This window comes from Botryllus schlosseri, chromosome 11, assembly GCF_051294905.1.
Source record: "Botryllus schlosseri isolate E-star chromosome 11, Bs_hap1, whole genome shotgun sequence".
In the NCBI taxonomy this organism is placed as follows: Eukaryota; Metazoa; Chordata; class Ascidiacea; order Stolidobranchia; family Styelidae; genus Botryllus; species Botryllus schlosseri.
In genome coordinates, this window is record NC_137246.1 from 20,801,312 (window position 1) to 20,821,072 (window position 19,761).

Here is a 19,761-nt window from a genome sequence, read left to right on the forward strand (position 1 = left end):
AAATTGGGATTTATCATATCCGTCATCCGTCACAAAGAAAAGAAAACACACAATGCCCGAGATCTATGTGGGGGAAAATTCAATACGGTTTGTGAACTCATTCAAATACCTCAGTATCTATTTTGACAGTAAACTGACTTATCAACGTCATATCACCTATGTTGCTGACAACTGTATGAAAAGAATTAACTTTATGCGAATGCTTTGTGGCACATCATGTGGCGCATGTACATAAACCCTGTTAGTTACATATAAAACTCTTATTAGATCTGTCTTAGAATATGGTATGGATGCGTACTTTTTCGCCCCCAAGACGCATTTAACAAAAATCGAGACATTACGTAACCAGGCACTTAGAATATGCACTGGGGCACGCCGATATGCGTCCTTGAGGCCGAATGCAATGAAATGCCTTTGAAAAATAGACATGCGTTGAAATGCTCGAAGTATCGCTATACCATCTAAAAACGCAACAGGACAATCTGGCCAATGATATACTCGAAAGCTCTTGGGAAGAAACATACAGTCTGCTAAATAGACGGTTCGTCACCTTTAATATCCTATCTCGGGTTGCTGATATCGACCAACTACGGATTTGTAGAAGCGAAATCTCGACGTCTCCTCCATAGACAATTTTAACAGCAAATGTGGACCTTTCTTTGTGCCACTCAATACGCAAGATATATCCCCCGATGTCAGAAAATCAGTATCATTAGATCATATATTCTCTACATATCATGGCTACACTCAGATTCTCACAGATGGATCCAAGACTGCGACAGGGTGTGTGGATACGCTTATCATGTTCCAAATATTACTACGTCTGCAAATTCATTGCCGCCCTATTTTTCAGTATTCTCTGCCGAACTAATCGCTATTTCAGATTCCCTATCTTGGGTGCTGAATAATACCCACAGTAGAGTGGCAATACTCAGTGATTGCTTGAGCGCATTAACGTGTGTAGCAAATTTCAATTTCGCAGCTCCTCTCCTTATTACCGAGATAGTCGAGAAGATACACCAATTGAAACAACGCGAGGTCACAGTATCACTTGTGTGGATTCCAGCACACTGTGGTATTCAGCACAATGAAATCGCCGACCAATTTACAAGAAGCGCTACAGCATCAGAAACACCGCCCCGTCAACAATTGGACTTCGTCTCCGTAGGGCAGGGGTGGGCAACATACGGCCCGCGAAGGGATTTTGTCCGACCCGCGCACAGTTTTCCGTCTTATATGATAATGCGGCCCGCGGCTACGGTCTGCCGAGATTCCCCGCTACCTGCTTACTACGTCAAATTTTAGTGACTCCATGTTATTATATACAATACATGTATGCGCATTGCGCACTGCGCTGCGTGCGAGAGAGAGTGGAGCTTACTCGTAAGTTCGTCGAAACGGGAAGAGTTACATTATCGGCATTTACGATGTACTCGTTTGTGGTAATCATGGTGTTTCTCGACTACAATGGTCATTGGTCATTTACACCAGGCCGATATTCCTTCTTTTGGATTCCGTAGCCGCCGACTTGTAGCACGGAACACTTCTAGGCTTTTGTAAGACACCGCTTATGCCAGAGGTCGCTAACTCAAAACGGGTCGCGGGCCACTTTTCAAATGTCGTAGAAGCCGCGTTCCGCATGAATTCAATATCAAGATAAAATAGGCCACACAGTTGAACAACGGCGCTATATCACTTCACCTATTCAGCCCTAATGAGCTGATATCTTGATAAATTTGGGGTACTGGGCTTATCGAACGCCTTGAAATCTTAATTAGTGATTGCTGCGTGTGTTGATCGATCGGAGAGAAGCAGACATGGCGGCGCCTTTATGACAATGCTTTTCTCAAATTCGCATCGTCTTCGTCATTATCGGCGAGAAATGGCTTTGAAGTGACATTGCTGTCGTTAAATGCATTCATTAAATGCGATTTACACCTTGCATATGTGGATAAATGGGCGAATAATGTGCAATCCGGCCCGCCAAGTACTTAATCTTCCTATATCCGGCCCGCCGACTGGAGAGGTTGCCCGCCCCTGCCGTAGGGGATTCGTTCTCGCTCCTTAGGAACTCGTGCAGAAACAACTGGGATCAACTGATGTACAGGACAAGCGACACCGGAAGTCAGTACAAGCTCATCAAAGACACGATTTACAAGAGGTTACCAAGTTTAGCATCGAGAAAAGAGCAAATCATTCTGTTTCGGTTGAGATCAGGCCATTGTCGGCTCAACTACCACCTGCATAAGATTGGATGCAATGATTCTCCTCTATGTGAACAATGTTCGTTGCCCGAAACCATCGATCATTATCTAATGAACTGTTTGAAGTATGTACGGCAACGTGCAAATCTGAAACGATATATTAATAATGACAGTCTTTTTAATACAGTAGACCTAGTCTTTTTAATACAGTCTATTAACTAGTGAATGCATGTTGGATCATGTCATTCAATGTCAACGAAACAAGGCGCGGTATTTAAATGTTTATATCTCTGAATTCGTAGTGGTTATGTCTCCGAATTTGATGTGTGCCTACAGATCACTCAAATATGCCTGTGTATGCCTCTGTCGACGATTTATTTTTCCATCATTTCAATATTTTTTGTATGATAAGTTAGTGCATTTCTCATATGCATGCTATGGTGTGACGCAAACGGCATTAATGTGAAAAGCGTCACTATCTTTTCATCGTTTTTACCAATAATAATAATAAGTAACTTGACTCCAGTCACTTTCAAAAATCGATTGACTTGACTTGACTAGAGTCAAAATGTGCAATGACACGAGATGATTTGTGACTCGAAGGTAGTGACTCGATCCCAACACTAGTATAGCTGTCGGACAAAATGCCAGTTGAAATCGAATCGAATGGTATCTAGTTCGTAAGAAAAACGCGTCATACCTTGGCCGTCTTTCCACGAATTTTGCCTTGTGTTGCAGTTGACTTCGAATGGACGTCTGGTTCTGACAGGTGATTCGCCATATCTACGAGACCGTGCGTAGTGACGTGACTGACGGTTTTTCTAAAACCCTAATATCCCCTGTTGTAAAGCGAACGTCGAGTGGTCGTACGATACGCAAGCCGAAGATGTTTCAACCGGCTTGATTGCTTGATTGTTTTTCATTTGAGTTAATATCTAGTGCGTGTTACCTACGCTGTACGTTGGTTTGCTCTTTGTAAGCCAGTTCGTTTTGAATGCTGTGTACGACGGTTATGCCTTTATCGAACGACGCGCCGAATTGAAACTTTTGAAGACTATGGCAGGCTGAGACGGCATCGTATTTGAACTCTCACGGTGTGAGGTGTTGGAATAATTTCTCGTCCTGACTTTGATTTATCCGTATGCAAGTCGCTGATCTTTTTTGGGAATTTTGTTGATAAAATTCTACATCCCCCGACCCCAATATCTTTCTCTCCAAAGGCAAAAAAAAACAATTTATTTCGACGTTAAAAATTTTGACGTGTTCATGGGAAGCTTTTGTTGATGTCATGGAGGAACACTGGCTTGTAGTGATCGTAAAGCGAAGAAGCGCCACTTGATCTTTCAAAACTTCGATCTCCCATACAACGCCAATATCCATCTTCTCAAAACTCACACGTCCGTCACGCCGTCTAATTAAAAATAACGAGCAGACCACGCGAGGTCGATATGTGGGCGTCGGCCACGTCGCGTTATCTCCCGCGCTTACGCAACCCGTGATCTAATCACGCCGTGACTGTGTGATCTACGCATGCCCTGACCTCCGCACAATATTGAAAAATCCCTTGATAATATTATTATTAGTTTATTAATTCAGATTAATAGTTGGTAATACATTTTATTCCACAATTCTCCAAGTGTCGAATTCACCAAGGCCCGAGTTCACCAAGTGCCGGTTTTCCAAGTGCCGATTTCACTGGCCACCCCCCAGTCACTCTCGAAACAGACGTTCCCAAGCTTTGTTTCCTATACCAGTAGAAGGGAAATGAGTATCAGGTCCATAATAAAATATCAGATAGTTGAATGTTGTTCTAATACTATGTTCACTAATCACGCACTATACTCTCTAACACAGTGGTTCTTAACCTTTTCCCTGTAGCGCCCCCTTTCGAAAATTTCCTGGGTCGGGCGCCCCCACAAAAAAATTGTTTTCCAGGATGGCAGTAAAACAAGGGAAAAGAGTTCGAAGTCCGATCGGTCTTTTCGGGTTGGGACTTCACTATTGTATTCAAAACAAAGCAACCCATATTATATAACGTTCATGTAAGGTTGCGGGTCACAAAACATTACCATCCTTTATGATACGATAACGAAATATTCTGAAGATTTAATTTAATAGCTCTCAAGCACAAATATATTTAGGCAATCATTTTGACCAAAAAGATTCAAAGCATCATTAATGCAACGTAGTTAGCTGCGGGTTAAAATACCTAGTTCGAACATTTTGTGGAAAATAACCCGAGGTAGCGTGAGGCGAGTATTTTAACGGGAAATTGACGATCTGAAAGTATTCGCAATTAATTCTATATGAATTATGATAAACCATTGCACACTTTTACAATCTATATGGAAACATGTTAAAAAAATTGTCGGCATACAAAAAATTTCGAGATTTGTCAGCTTTTGTCGAATGCTAATTTGCAATGATATCTCAGGGATATATAGAACTATTGTTCTGTATTTATATTTCCCTACTGCACCCTCTACTGAGACACTATTTTTCCTTCAGCTCCCCCCATATCGCTCCCTGAGTGTTTCCGCCCCTTCAAAATTCAAATCGTATCTTGGCGGACGCTGGCGATAAGGTTAAGAAACACTGCTCTAACAGCATGAGTCAAAAATCCATCTCATACGTATTGCACTTCACCAGTAACCACAGTTCGTCAGCAACAAAGCAGTAAAAGAACTGACTCATCAATGATCCCCATTTAACTTCCATACCCAGCGCTTCATCAACGTTAGAACATGCGCTTCGCGTCAATGAGAACACAGGCCATTCCCACCGAGTCACTGACAATGGCGGAATTCCCTAAGTCCATGGAAATTTTTTGGGAACATGAAAAAATGTCAACGTGCACACAGATGCATGGGACAAATTACGAATAAAAGTAACCAGAATATGTTTTTAAGGTATAAGGCATGGGAAACGGACTGAAAACCTAGACATTTTGAAAGTCGGTTAAATCTGAACAAACCCAACGAACACCTCCTACCTGCATCCGATTTCATCTGTACCCCATGGACAATCTGCAATCATGTTGCAAGTATGATTTCGATCGATGCATCTGTCGCCAACCTCGCATTGAGTTGTGAATTTTGGACATGGCCCGCGACTCTCCAGTAATTTACCTAAATATATATAGGGAGACATTTTGTTGAACAGGTATACGCTTGGAATGCTGACATAACATTCGACGATGGGTGCAAAATAGTCTCGGGACCCCGGGAAATACCTTTCCCGCGATCGCGAGATTTCCGGCTATTTTTCTGATTCCGGTCCCGGGATTAATCTAGGGTTACCATACGTCCTCCTTTCCGGCAATTCGTCCTCTTTTACAGCTTTTAGGGCTAAGATAGTGGATAGATTCGAATGAAAATTGGCATAAATGAAGCTAAATAGGAAATTCGTGGTTCGAACACAAGTGGCGACCTTTTTTTTAGTCAACCAACGTTAAGTGTGAAAGAAAAAACTGTGTTTCTGGAGTTGAGCCGGAAAGTTGAACTTTTTTTAGTCAACCAACCTCAAAGTAGGTAAAAACTGCGCTTTTTTCGGATTTTACTCCAGTATTCTTAGTCTGAAAATTTTGAAAAAGTTTCCTCCTTTCACGGTTCCAAAATATGGTAGCCCTATAATTAATCCTAATGAGATTCCAGAATTTCTAGAAAGCATATATGCCAAAGTTTATTAACGTCATATGCATATCTCCTATTTTGGCCATAAAGCGTCATCGGCTGATTGTCTAAGTTAAAACAATTCACATTTGTGTGATATCAAAACTAACTATAAGGCATAACAATTTACTAGGCTATCACTTCTTTCGTAGGCTACAGCTTGTATCACTGTCAATAAGTATCGTAGCGTTGGAAAGAAGTGTGTTGCTGCGGAGTAGAAATTCTGGTCGGAATAACGGGCTTTCAAATGATGCTCTTTATAGTTTCCAGGCCCAGCTGTTGAATTAGATCGAGGCTTTACTCAACAGTATGAAAATCCTGCTAGCCATAATTCTAAAATGAATTTGGCACAAGAGCTGAATGAGTTTCGTGTTGAAGATCAAACTGGGATGTTGGCGTGCGAGTACCATACATAAGAAATTCTTCTGTCTGAAGCCAGCAAAAACGATCAGAAAATAAAAATTTATATGAATCACTGACAACCATTTTGATCCAATGTCCGTTGAGGCGGAACGTGCGTTTTCAGCTCGTGGACATTTCGCAGGCAAATTAAGAAACCGTCTAGACTAGAGGTGACAATAATTGTGGAGCCGTCTATCATGCGTCTACACATAATTTGAATTAGCGTGTTTCGGCGGCTGTCAGCATGCGTTTTGAATTTACGAGTTGGCCCCGAATTTTTTGCCTACCACGATTCACAGTGACTTAATTTTTCGATTGTAATATAGCCTATTGGAATGCTCGGAATCTGAGCCCCTGCGTGCAGATGCGAACCGAAGAGGTCAATAATACGGCCCATGAAGAAATAGGTATTTAAAATCGTATGAAGGAAGGTTTTTCTGGTACGTTTAGAGACGATTCCAAAATATATATTCACTATACCGACAATCGTGATGACATGTCGAGAAATAGAAATATGCAACAAGTGATTAATACCAACCCGAAGACACATCATCATTAATTATACGCCGAAGGACACTATTGATGCGCTCATGTTTAGTTTCAATATCTATGAATATCACCATGCAACAAAAATTTAGTTGAGCCGTTTTTTGATATTTACTATACCATATTCATTGATAAAACATGTTACCGGCATTTTTTGCCACAAGTGTCGTCTAACAATGTCATTTTAAGCTTTTTAAATTTCCGCACTATGTTTTTCAAGCTCCTTTATGGAATGACCTAGCAACTGTGACGTCACATTCATCCATCATTCAATTCATAATCGTTGGCTGTTAGTAACAATCAGTTACTAACAGCCAACTCAAACAGTCAAACTCTGTCTCAGTTAGTTAGTATTGGCTACAGCAGTGGTTCTTAACCTTTTTCCCTCCAGCGCCCCCTTTCAAAGATCATCGTGCTCCAGCGCCCCCCAACCTCATATTGTAAGGAATGTAATAAAAACAATGAGTATGAGGGAAACCGTAACAGCACTTCGTCAACCCCCCCTAAAAACGATTGCCTTGCGCACCCATAGCGTGATAAACCAAACTTCTGAGGGCTTCGCCCCTAAGAACCCCGTAGCGTGATTTCGATGGTCAGCAAAATTTGTGTGGCCTGGTCGCCCTAGGTGCCAAAATTTTCTATAATGCATGAATGAATAGGCGGTAATTACATATATACGTCGCTATAAACTTTTTATCCTCTCAGCCCACGCAATCAGATTTACCAGTAGCGCTGAGTCAGCTGTTGTATTGGAAAATAAAGGGCACGTAATTGATAATTAAACATATTAAACAATTAATTCGTTACCAGGGCCGTAACAGCACTTCGTCAACCCCCCAAAGGAAACGTTGGTCTTTGGCCCCCCATAGGGTGATAAACCAAACTTCCGGGTGGCTTCGCCCCAAGACCCCCCTTTGGCTATCCGCTATTTGCTGATACTGGTCATCTACACTGGGTGTCCAACTGTCCATTTACTGAGCCAGCTATTCTCGCATAGACGCGCGAAGCGCGAAAAATTTTACTAATTATTGATCAAATTGGTCAATATGATCGGGAATTGCGTATATATTGATATCAATTTTTATCAGTGGCGGCTCGTGACAATATCGGGTGGTGGGGCAAGGGCTGCGAGCGACTTTTATCAACATGACGTCACAATGGCGTTTTCCAACGTAAAAAAGTAACTTTATGATGCTCACATGAATTTCCCGACAGCAGTGATTTTAACGTAGGTGCCGCGAGAGGTTTGCCGGTGAGCCGTGACTTGAAGTGTGGTAACAAATGTTTTATTCATTTATTTTTTAACAAAGGATTATTTTACAAAATGTACGTGAACTAAGAATCGTCCCTATGCCACGAATCAAGTATCAGGTCATCCTTAGTAGCATGCGTTATGATTTCATGGTATAGTTATAGATTACGCAAATCGATAGACCCTAATTTTTCTAAGCCCGTCCGAAAGTGTTTCGTACACGATCCTGGTGTGTTACGACCACTGAGCTGGTGGTTACGACCAGAGATGGGCGGATTCCAAAATTTCGGGATCCGAATCTATCCGGATCCGGCTGGCAATTGGAAATTCATAGTCCAAAGAAATCCGGCTGGTGAATGTCCAGTTCGGAATCCGAAAAAATCCTGCCAGAACAATGCTAATTAATCATATCACAGCAAAAAAATCCGGCTAAATCACCCCAAATTCAAAATCCGGATGCAGTCCGGCCAGGTAAAAAAACATTGAAATCCTGCTCCGGCTCCTGAACCGGACTGTGGCCATCTCTGGTTACGACCAGGTGATAATAGGCAACCAAAACGTAGGCACCCGGCGTACGATTGGATCAATAGACTGGACAACTTCTAGACCTCTCATTTTCGCTCTAAAGACAACTGCGTAAACTACGTACGGAGCAAAGATTCAATACGATTCATGTTCGCACTTGACTTGACCTGACTCATTCCAATGACTAGAACTCGAGAGATTGCGTAAGCCTAACTGGAAAGGTCAACGAGTTCGGACACATACGCAATTGTTATCTCATAGATTGGGCCTGTCATATTGAATCCAGAACATCAATTTGAATGGTCTTTGAAGAACTAAGGACAGCAGCCTCGGAACTTCGGTCTCGGAACATCATAGGACATTTTGGCCTTGAAACTGGAGACTGTGACACAACACATACGGCTTACAGTCTATAAGTCTGCTGCGAAATCGCCGTTGGAAAATATACTAATCAATAAATACATGAATAAAAGCCGTAACTTAGTATACTGTTACAAGAAATCATCGAGAAGTAGCATACGCAATCTCATATCCCATTCCGGTATGGTACACTGTCAAAATCAATACAAACAGACGAACACCGAACTTTGAGTAAAATAGATCGAGGAATAGGCTGATCAGCTGTTAGCCGACATCGAAAATGAAATAGCTATCGCATTTGACAGGGGATTGTAAGCAAATGGTTTGAAGGCCACAATTTCACAGTGAAATGGACATTGGCGAACATAAAATTATGTGAATATTTGAATGCAAACCGAGAATCTTGGTCAGCTGTTTCATGCGATCATCGAGATATACCATTGGAAATATCATCACCGATCTCGTTATGGAACGCAGACTATAGATCAGCACAGACCGACACCGGCTATTGCGTGAGATCCGCAATGACGTAGGTATGCTAAGTATCAGATCAGCGCGCATCTCTACCATACTCGACCTCGAAAACGAAATAACTGCCTCAATCATTGAGTGTCAACTTTAAGACTTGGCACCGTGTTCGATACTAAAATCCAGACATACCATGCGAAAGCTCATGACAGATCTAGGTATGGAACATCGTTGAAATCAATAGAGACCAATAACGGCTTTTGCGTAAATTTGTTGGCGATAAATGAAGAGTCAGCTCTTACTCGACTTTGGAAACGAAATTACCACCCACATAGTTCAGTGACAAACTTAAAACTTGTTACAGCGGTCGATACTAACACTTATCGTGCCAAATGTCATGACCGATCTCGGTATAGAACATCGTCAAAATCAATGGAGACCAATACCGGCTTTTGAGTAAAATCTGTTTGCTTTACTATGTACATGATAGATCAGCACACACTGAACTTCGGAAACGGAATTACTACCATTATCTTTAAGGAGCAAGCCTGAAACTTGGAGCAGTGTTAAATACTACCTTCACGACATATCATACCAAGTTTCAAGAAATATCATGGTGCGAAACACCGTCAAAATCGACCTATTCCAGCAAAGGTCGACTCAACGCATATTACGGTAACCGAGTTCAGATATAGATACGATTGTTACATCACACCTTAGGGGCGAGCAAGCATATTTGCCCCGGTTGCTCGGCCATTTTACGAATAGGAGAGAGTAAATCACCGTTTCTTTATTGTGCGCGGCTTTGAGAGAATAGATAGTGAAAGCTTGTTATGAGCGCTACCGGGGCAAGCCCCGGCTAGGCATTCACAAAGCGAAAACACAGAAGAGAATTCGATTTTCGCAGAGACTTCGCTATGTATGGGCGTTTGCAAGCGAAAGCACAAGAAGAACGCGGGTTTCGCTGTGATCTCGGTATATATTGATTGCTGTGCGTCTATAAATGGTTAAATTGTTATTGAACAGAATTTTAGGTGGGGCAATGCCCCAGTTGCCCTATAGGACGAGCCGCCACTGATTTTTATCCTCTCTCTGCTCACATAAACAAATTTACCGGCAGAGCTGAGTGATGTGTGATTGAAAAGGTAGGACCCCAAAATAATGATTATGCATCTTCGGGCGTATATCCGTTGGCAGGAACAAAACGACACTTCGTCAGGCCCCCCGAGAAAACTTGTGTCTTGGGATCCAATAGGGTGAAAACCGACCGCCCCCATCACGTTGTTCGCTTTTGCCACGAAATCAGCTGTACTGTTTAGCGAGCCAGTGCGATGCGCAATAATTTTCGATAAATCATGATGAAATCGGTCTATAAGATCGGGAATTGCATATATATTGCTATCAATTTCTTGTCCTCTCTGCTCACGGTACCAGATTTACCGATAGAGCTGAGTGAGGTGCAATGTTCACTCTAAGCTGCGCACGTGCGCAGTGCTGACACGGTCTCTGCGCACAGAAAATCTACGTTGCGCACAAGAAATCCGACGTTATGGCCTTTTTTAGTCGTTACGCACTGTTGTTAGGGCTGGGCAAAATCGAGTACCTGAGTGATTCGATTCTGAATCACGTAAAATGCTTCGAGTCGAGTATTCGAGTATCACTCATTATGACGTCACAACAGAATGTACTATGTCAAAGTTCAAATATGCACCTTTTATGCCACCACGAAGAACATAATGCCTGTTATCCGTCACATTAACGATACTTCGGTGTTTTTTCGTCCATACCGATTTCATTGCACTTCTTGACAATGTCGTGGGATGATCATGACTTCGGAAATGTGTTATTTCCAGTAACGTTCGTAGCTTTGTACTATGCCTCTTATGCTGCGACACGGCCAATAAAGGTTTCAAGGCTTCTTCAGTGGAAAATAGTATCAAACCAATAATTCTCGTTAGCAAATTAACTTTCAGTTGCGAGGAGCGTATAATTTCAGTACTCGAAAAAATCGTCCTTTACTACTCGACTCGAATCATTAAAATTAATACTCGATTCAGATTCGAGTACTCGAATCATTGTGCCCAGCCCTAACTGTTGTCCAAGGGTCTGCGCAGTGAGTTGGTGAGTGTGCGCAGACTCGTCAAAACGTATAGAGGGGACATTTTGAGGTGTCTATTCGAGCGGGCGGACCCGTTGGTATGACTTCGTTGCATGATGTTATTTCGTGACCTGCTGTCTGCTATATCAAAAAATATAGAATCGCCCAATAGGGATATCGCCCAATAGGGATATCGCCCAACAGGGATATCTAGTTCTTTATATCCCTGTCGCCCAATCGTGCTAAACTAAAAGACACACACGATTTCAAATTGGTATTTTTTCACTGGTATATAATTTTTCCCAGCCAGATGGAATTCGTCTTCTGAGGTTCAGATTGCCAAGACAGGAACATTCGGTGCCAGTCATTTAGGCGCCCATGGACAATTAAACATACATGTCTTCTGTAGGCTATATATAACGAAGTTTTCAGTGTTAATTTGCTCTGAAAACTTATTAAGGATATGTCCTACTACCACATCATCTACTGCGAAGCCATTTTTCTCCAGCGCCCCCCATATCGCCACCCTGAGCCCAGCGCCCCCCATATCGCCTCCTGAGCGTTTCCGCCCATTCAAAATCGCCAGCGCCCCTTGGGGAGCGCTGGAGGCAAGGTTAAGAACCACTGGGCTACAGCAAGCAATCTCAAATTCTTTTTCGTTTTGTTCTGTAAATGCGCTGAATGTGGATCTAGTGAGTATAATCTCATCATTAATGTCAACATAAAAAATGCACTCTGCCTGCTGGCTGTTCGTGCTATATCTGTGGTCTGTATATCAGTTTGAAACAAGTTAAGTACAAAATACAGATAGTAAGGTTTTGTATACTTATTAACTTTACTTTAGCATGAAAATTGGCGACAAAGATAAAAACTGGGCATTTCATGTAATCTGCAAAACATGCCCATGAAATATCGATGGATGGCTAAGGGGAGATCGCCACTCAATGTCATTTGCTACTCGAAACTTTATAGGATGACTGTTATTTCTGTATATGGGTGACATTCCAAGGTTCAGAATACCTGTGGCGGGTTCTCCTTGCTTATGCGGGAATGTTGGCAATCATTTTTAAAGCACTTGACCATAAAATGACTGCGAGAGAAGCAGAGGCATTCAAGGCATTTCGAGATGTAGTTGGAAATTTTCTTGGAAATAAACGAAGCAATGAATATTAACCTCTGGTAAACAATATGATCGAGACATATGAAAAAATATAGTGGGACATTACCTGTACTTTCACCGTGATTTTATTAGTTCAAATATGGGTGATGTAAGCGAGGAACATAGTGACGTGTTTCAGCAGGATATGTATGATTTGGAAAGAAGATACGAAGAGTGGTGGAGTTGCATAATGGGCGATTATTTGCGTTTCATATTACCAGCAGATTTCTGAGTTTATAGACCCAAATCTCGCAAAAAAACTATCGTGAAATTTTTTGTAGTGATTCCATCCTTTTATAAGCTATGGTAGCCAACATTTGTGCATATTCCGTCTTTTTGTTAGTGTGTTTGTACGTTCAATAAGGAAGTCTGCGAAATATTACAGGGTCATTTTTAGGGCTGGGCACAATGATTCGAGTACTCGAATCTGAATCGAGTATTAATTTTAATGATTCGAGTCGAGTAGTAAAATACGATTTTTTTTAGTATAGAAATTATACGCTTCTCGCCACTGAAAGTTAATTTATCAACGAGAATTATCGTTTCAATACTAATTTTCACTGTTGAAACCTTGATTGGCGGTATCGTAGCATACGAAACATATGGTATGAAGCTACGAAGGTTACTGGACGTAGCACATTTCCGAAGTCATGATTATCCCACAACATTGTCACCAAGTGAAATGAAATCGGTATGGTCGAAAAAATACCAAATTATCATTTATGAGACGGATAAAAGGCATTGTATTCCTTGTGGGGGCATAAACGGTACATATTTGAACCTTGACATATTACATTCTTTCATGACGTCATAACGAGTGATACTCGACTACTCGACTCGACTCGAAGCATATTACGTGATTCAGAATCGAATCACTCAGGTAGGCTACTCGATTTTGCCCAGCCCTAGTAATTTTAAGTAAAACGAGAAATAAAAAAAAGTGACATTTCTCATAGACTAGGGACACTTCAGAAGAATTTTTTATTTTAGTGATTGGTTTGTAATAGCAAAACACAACACATAAAAATTTTCACTCTATTATAATCTTGCAAAATTTTGTTAAATTGTGCTATTTGTGGTCAATAGTAATAGAAGATTTCTCATTTCAAAGACGCAAATCACGCTAACTAAACCACTTCTGACGATTTTTAAAGTGTTTACATTGTTACTTGATGCATGAGTGAGCTATATTTGTTCGTATTATCCTTTTCATTAGCGTCGTTTTCATACGTCCAGTAAAGAATTATTGTGATTAATACGGAGCAATTATGAGTAAAATCAAAAATTAGAAAAATTGACATTTCTTCAAAATTTGGGACACTTCGGGAAGAATTTGGTATTTTAGTAATTAGTTTAGAATACTAAAACACAATACATAAAATTGTTTAGCCAACTAAAACTTTTGCAAAATTTTGTTACATGGTGTAATACAAGAAATAAATATTGCTTGTATACCTTGCATTTGTATTTTACTATTTTGCTAATCCCGGGATTAAGGAGTAAGAATCATTTGAAATCCCGATCTTGGGATTTCAAATTTGATCCCGACTCACTACGAAAGTAGTCCAGAGGTGTTGAGTAATGAAGTACGTCTACATTTTCGAAGTCCTCCAGTCGTTTGCCACTATACTTGCAGGACTTATACTCAAGTAAATCTAATCTTCCGCTACTTTTACTTCTTTTTGGTAATATTTGGTGATTTATTTAGATACTTTTCGCTATTGACAGTTTGTCGCATAGATATTCGTCCAATTAGAGAGAGAGAGAAAGATAGAGAGAGAGAGAGAGAGAGAGAGAGAGAGGCCGAGGAATTTCGGGGATCTTTTCACGAGTATTTAATTTTCACAAAGTGAAGTAAAGCCCAGAATTTCCGCAGCGCTTCGAGCAAAGTCGCTTTGGAGCGACGGGTTTATTTTCACAAAATTATCGATTGAATGTAATTTAGTTAGCGGTTTGCGTGGTTCCATCCACACCGCATTGTCGCACACGTATGACATGTTTCACCGCCGTAAATATGGCTCATCAAAACGTTTGAAATTACAGTTTCGAAATCCAGCATCTATCGCATCGTTAGACCTGTTTCAACTGACTGTTGGAACTTTCAGGACAAAAGACATGTGCTTCCGCTTTACAGAAACAGTTTTTGTATATATCTATGCAGTATCATTACTTTGAGGTAATTAATGTCAGTTCTTCTGTCTGGATAACGTGCATGTTCAAGTTTAAAACCAAGTATATTAGTATTGCATCTATTGTGGGATATGAAATTGAAGTATATGGCATTTTTACGATCTGCTAGATTTGCTATTAACGTATACTAATCGTACAAAGCGTTAACAACGCATCCGATACAACTTTTTCGTATTGCTCCCTCGTCTAAATGACGAGCCTTATAACACGAGCGAGGATGCTACGCCCTGACATTTACTGAAACGAGGTCCTTGGGTAAACAGAAGATAAGAATCTCTTTTCCGTAGCACAGCTATCATTTGCATCCCATTATGCGGTCAAAAAGTAAAAGTCATACATCCGGGCAGCTGAATCAATCTCTACACATTCCGCACAGCTCAATTTGCAGCTTTTGACAATTCATGTGAACGTATTATGACTGTTTTCACAACTGCTTACTTACTTGAATAGATTTAATGCCAGACAATTGTACTTGAAGTAGTTTTAGGTAGCTATTAAAAGATTACTTCTGCGCGCACTTGAGTAGACTTCTGCGTCGCTACTTCTACTTCTACTTGATGAGCTTACTTGACTACTTTGGCTCACCTCTCGAAAGCATATCTGGTTGTTGTGCGCCATTATTTCTTTCAGACGTTGATCGTATACATACTTAACATATATATATAAAAGAAGTAGAAAAATAATTCATTGTGATATTCTAAATCGCAACGTCTTCACTTATTATCAAGGCTGGGCGAAATCGAGTATCAAATTGGTGCGGTTTCGAATCGATCAATGTTAAGTTTTAGTCTAGTATTCAAGCGCCACTCACCATGACGTGCCCAACAGCCTAAAATCATTTAAATTTTTGACTTAGCTACGAGATGTGATCGGGCCAGTGTTGCAGATCGATCAATTATAGTTTAAGGATATTTCCGTATGAGTACTAAGTAGCCGTATGCTACATGTTTTGAAGTGTATGATAGGGCAAACGGGGTATCCAGACTTCCACTATGGAGAGAGGGAGAGAGAGATGATATTCTTTTTCTCCTGCGCCATCGAGATGCTTTGACGGCAGAGATGCGATACCACCGTAAGATCATCTAGTCTACACCCAATGTTCCCTCTAAGCTGCGCACGTGCGCAAATACGCAGTGCTGATACGGTCTCTGCGCACAGAAAATCGAAGTTGCGCACAAAAGTGATGGCCTTTTTAGTCGTTACGCACTGTTGGCTAAGGGTCTGCACAGTGAGTTGATGAGTGTGCGCAGACTCTTCAAAAACTAGACTCTAGAGGGAACACTGTCTACACCCCGGTTTTTTTTCTCGTCCATGCTGAGCGCCTAACAGGATAGCCGCGGATACCAGTTTTCGAATCTTTGGTCTGACCCGGCCGGGGATCGAACCCGCGACCTACCGACCAAGAATCCGGATCATCACCAATACACTATCTGAGTATCCAAACGATAATTTTCCACAATTTCAATATTTGTAAATCATATCACAATTAAGATGATAATAAGTAACAATCCGTACGAATATCCTCGCAGAGGGCATCAGATTGCATTTTAAAACAGAGAGGAAATGATGCAACAACCCACCAATACACTTGACACCAGCCAGTTTTGTGTTTCTTTCGCAGTTCCTGTGTAATTTGCCTCCAGCGCAATCAGTCAGCGCCCATTCGTCGCCTTTGCAACTGACATTTTTCATGAATATGGGTAACCGTGTTATTGCTGGATTGCGTGGAACTATTTTGTGTGCTGATGCGTTCCTGTGAATGAGGGTTAGAAGTGAACTTTGAGTTTATAGAAATAGAGCTTACTGAATTTGATTACTTTCTGGTACCCTGTAAGCACATTCGAAATTATTGTTATTTGGATTGGAAGAAAAGTACGACATACGAGAGCGGCTATTCATCTTATCTCATCTCGACAAATTGCTTTACCTGATTCATAAGACATTCATGACGCCGTCCTAGACTGAAAGCCTGTATATTGGAATACGAACTATCCATGTTAATGGTGACCGAATGTAACTATAATATAAATGAGCGTTAAGCTATACATATAAAATCTGAAAGAAAACATTGAATGAATCTTGAAAGTTAGAATATAGATCGGGGTGCTAATGCATTTTAAAATGTTTCCACAAGGACTAATATCATGCCTCCCAGTGAGCTCCATGAAATAAGCCAAGTGCTTGGGTGTGAAAATTGCAACTAATTTTCATTAACGATACATTGAAGAGCTTTTGAACAGCGTCTTGTGATATATGGCCTGCATACGGCAAGGAGTCGCCAAAATATCGCCCATCACTCCAGTCAGTAGTTTTTTAAATACCAGAACCATCCAACCATTGATGACTATATGTGAGTGTAACTATACGATAAGAATGAGACCGTAAAAAGGTTTCTGCAACCACGTACCGCCACTTACCTAATATAGAGCAAAGGAATTGATGTCATAGTGCCAAGATATGATATTGGCGAGTGTATAGCCTACGCTCCGCCTTCCTAGCTACTGGTGGACCCATTCTCTGAATATTATTCTTCCAAACTAGATTTTATGTGACTATTTCTAGATTTTCGGATATAAACTTCAGAATCCTGAAATCAAAGAAAAGGGTTATAGAACGCGATCGATTTACTTTTACAGCAGGGGTGTCAAACATACGGCCCGCGGGCCGCATCCGGCCCGCCAGACCATTTCACCCGGCCCGCGAAGCAATTTTGAGTAGATTAAAAGAATCTTATTATTATATTACTATTTATTATCCAGCACATTTGTAACAAATGTTGAGGTTCTTTGCAGGAAATAATTCCATTGAATATTCCCCCAATACAGCAAATGTCGAGCATGTTCATTGTTCATAGGCCACATTATGTTGTTGTTTGTGGTATTCGTGGTGTTTGTCGACTGCACTAGGCCGATATGCCCTATTTTAGATTCCGTAACTGCCAACTTGTAGCAGGGCTCACTTCCAGACTTTTGTAAGACACCGCTTACGCGGATGAGATGGTGAGGAGGAGCCCACATAAACCTCCAACACTTAGGTAGTCGTTCTGGAGTCGACCCCGGCCACAGTATACCCACCGACTACGACGATGTGGTTTCATTCTCTGTAGTTCGAGAACGCAAAAAGCGCGCACTGATTTCAGAGTTTTATGGAAAAACGGCATAGAAAACGCCAATACGGCAGTGTTATATGTAGTTTACATAGAAGATATATATTAGGTAAGGTACACAAATATCTATGATCGCACTGCTGTGTCACTTCTCATCCAATAGATCCCCGGACATTGAGAGAAAACCAATTTGCGATTTAATAATAATAATAACCCAAATTCGAACGTCCGCGTTTACAGTTGAATATCTTGTATTCCTCACAGGGCATACGCTTGGCCAACCACCTCTTACGACTGCAGCAAAGGAAGCATAGCACTATATCAACTTATATCGTCGTAAGCGCCACTGTTTTATCGGTCCTTAATTGTATTAAGCCGGACAATCATAATGTTTGCCAATGCCATTGTTCGCGAATAAAGGTGTTGCGACTTGCTAGAATAAAACCCCTGAGCTGTGTATTGGCCATATATGCTTGATAATAAAATATTCAAGTGAAAAGCAAGGGCAGAAGGAAACATTTTGGAATCAGTTCACTGGTCCGGCCCGCGGGAGATTTGAAGCCTTGAATCCGGCCCGCGACGCAATTTGAGTTTGACACCCCTGTTTTACAGCATGCTTTAAAACAGACAAGAGTCTGTGATACCTAAAACGCAATTACAACTACTTCAGTACAAATTTTGACAGAAACACTGATATCAATAAATTTCTCTCACCTAAAACCGAGAAAATGACAGACTACTTCTGCATCTTCGACGTGCCAGTTATCCCCGCAAACAGTGCCCCACCGTCTCCCTTCCTTGTTGTACACCTGCACAATACCATCTGAACATGTTCCGTTTTCAAGACAGTGGAGTTTCAGATCGCCCTGAAATAAGGTAAAATCTATCATTATTTCACGTCTTAGATGTGCGAGTGCAACTGACATTCACTAATAGTAGCCCACAATGATGTTTATTTAGACCAGTGGTTCTCAACTGGGGGTCAGTGAAGCCTCTAAATTTACAAAATAGTTGGTAACCTAAATTGTATTTTTTAAATTAGGAAAATCACGAGGCAGTTTCGCTTCTTTACCAGGAAAACTCCAGAACTCACATCAACAGAATGGCCGTCAGAGATGAAATATCCTACTGTGCAGACACATTTTAATTGCTAAATTACCAATAGCCTACCGATACACCAATTTTGTTGTTTAGAGATATTTTGTTGGGAATTGTGAAAAAAATAAAATAAAAAGTTGGATAAGTAAGGACTTCGAAATGTTTACAAAGATCCATTTTCTCCTGTGATATTGATAACCATCTTCCGTAATAACTTCAAGATGCACTGCTAAATAGAAATGACCAGGCTTGCCGAAATGTGTTCATTGTTCATTAAAAAATTGTTTGTGAATTTTAGTACCATATTTGTTGCGATCATACCCAAATGTGTCGTCGGAAGCGTTACGCGTGATTATTACAGTAACCACCACCGGTCTTTGTGGAAATGGATTTTTGGCACATGTTAGTATCAAATCGAGGGTGCGAATTTTCAAGAAACGACCACGTATTTCAAGTAATGCCGTTGCAAAATTCACTTTCAAATAATAAAAGCCAGCCCAATTCCTACGTAAATAGTATGATGCTATTTTCAACAGAGGTCATTTTGTTGCTGTTTATCACTAGCCTATAGATATCATTTGCACAAGAGAGATGACGATTGCACGATAATTGACCTGAATTTGAACTAAAACTTCAGGGGCTCCGTGACAGTCCAAAAGGGGACCGCGAAGACAAAAAGGTT

At 40.9% G+C, this 19,761-nt stretch overlaps 1 protein-coding gene across 1 annotated transcript; it reads right to left on the reverse strand.

Moving 5' to 3' along the window:
* Positions 1-3,813: 3,813 nt before the first annotated feature.
* Positions 3,814-16,575, reverse strand: LOC145450229 (uncharacterized). Its single transcript, XM_080328732.1, has 3 exons — positions 16,456-16,575; positions 5,197-5,332; positions 3,814-3,949 (listed from the first exon to the last, which is right to left on the reverse strand). The coding sequence occupies exons 1-3, from the start codon at positions 16,565-16,567 to the stop codon at positions 3,850-3,852; spliced, it is 348 nt and encodes a 115-aa protein (XP_080184858.1). The 5' UTR covers positions 16,568-16,575; the 3' UTR covers positions 3,814-3,849.
* Positions 16,576-19,761: the final 3,186 nt, after the last annotated feature.

Coding starts and splice junctions, on each gene's coding strand:
- LOC145450229 (XM_080328732.1), bottom strand. CDS start 16,567: ATGAAAAATGTCAGTTGCAAAGGCGACGAATGGGCGCTGACTGATTGC. Junction 5,333..16,455: donor GGCTGGTGTCAAGTGTATTG/GTGGGTTGTTGC, acceptor ATATATATTTAG/GTAAATTACTGGAGAGTCGC. Junction 3,950..5,196: donor ACAGATGAAATCGGATGCAG/GTAGGAGGTGTT, acceptor CTACTGGTATAG/GAAACAAAGCTTGGGAACGT.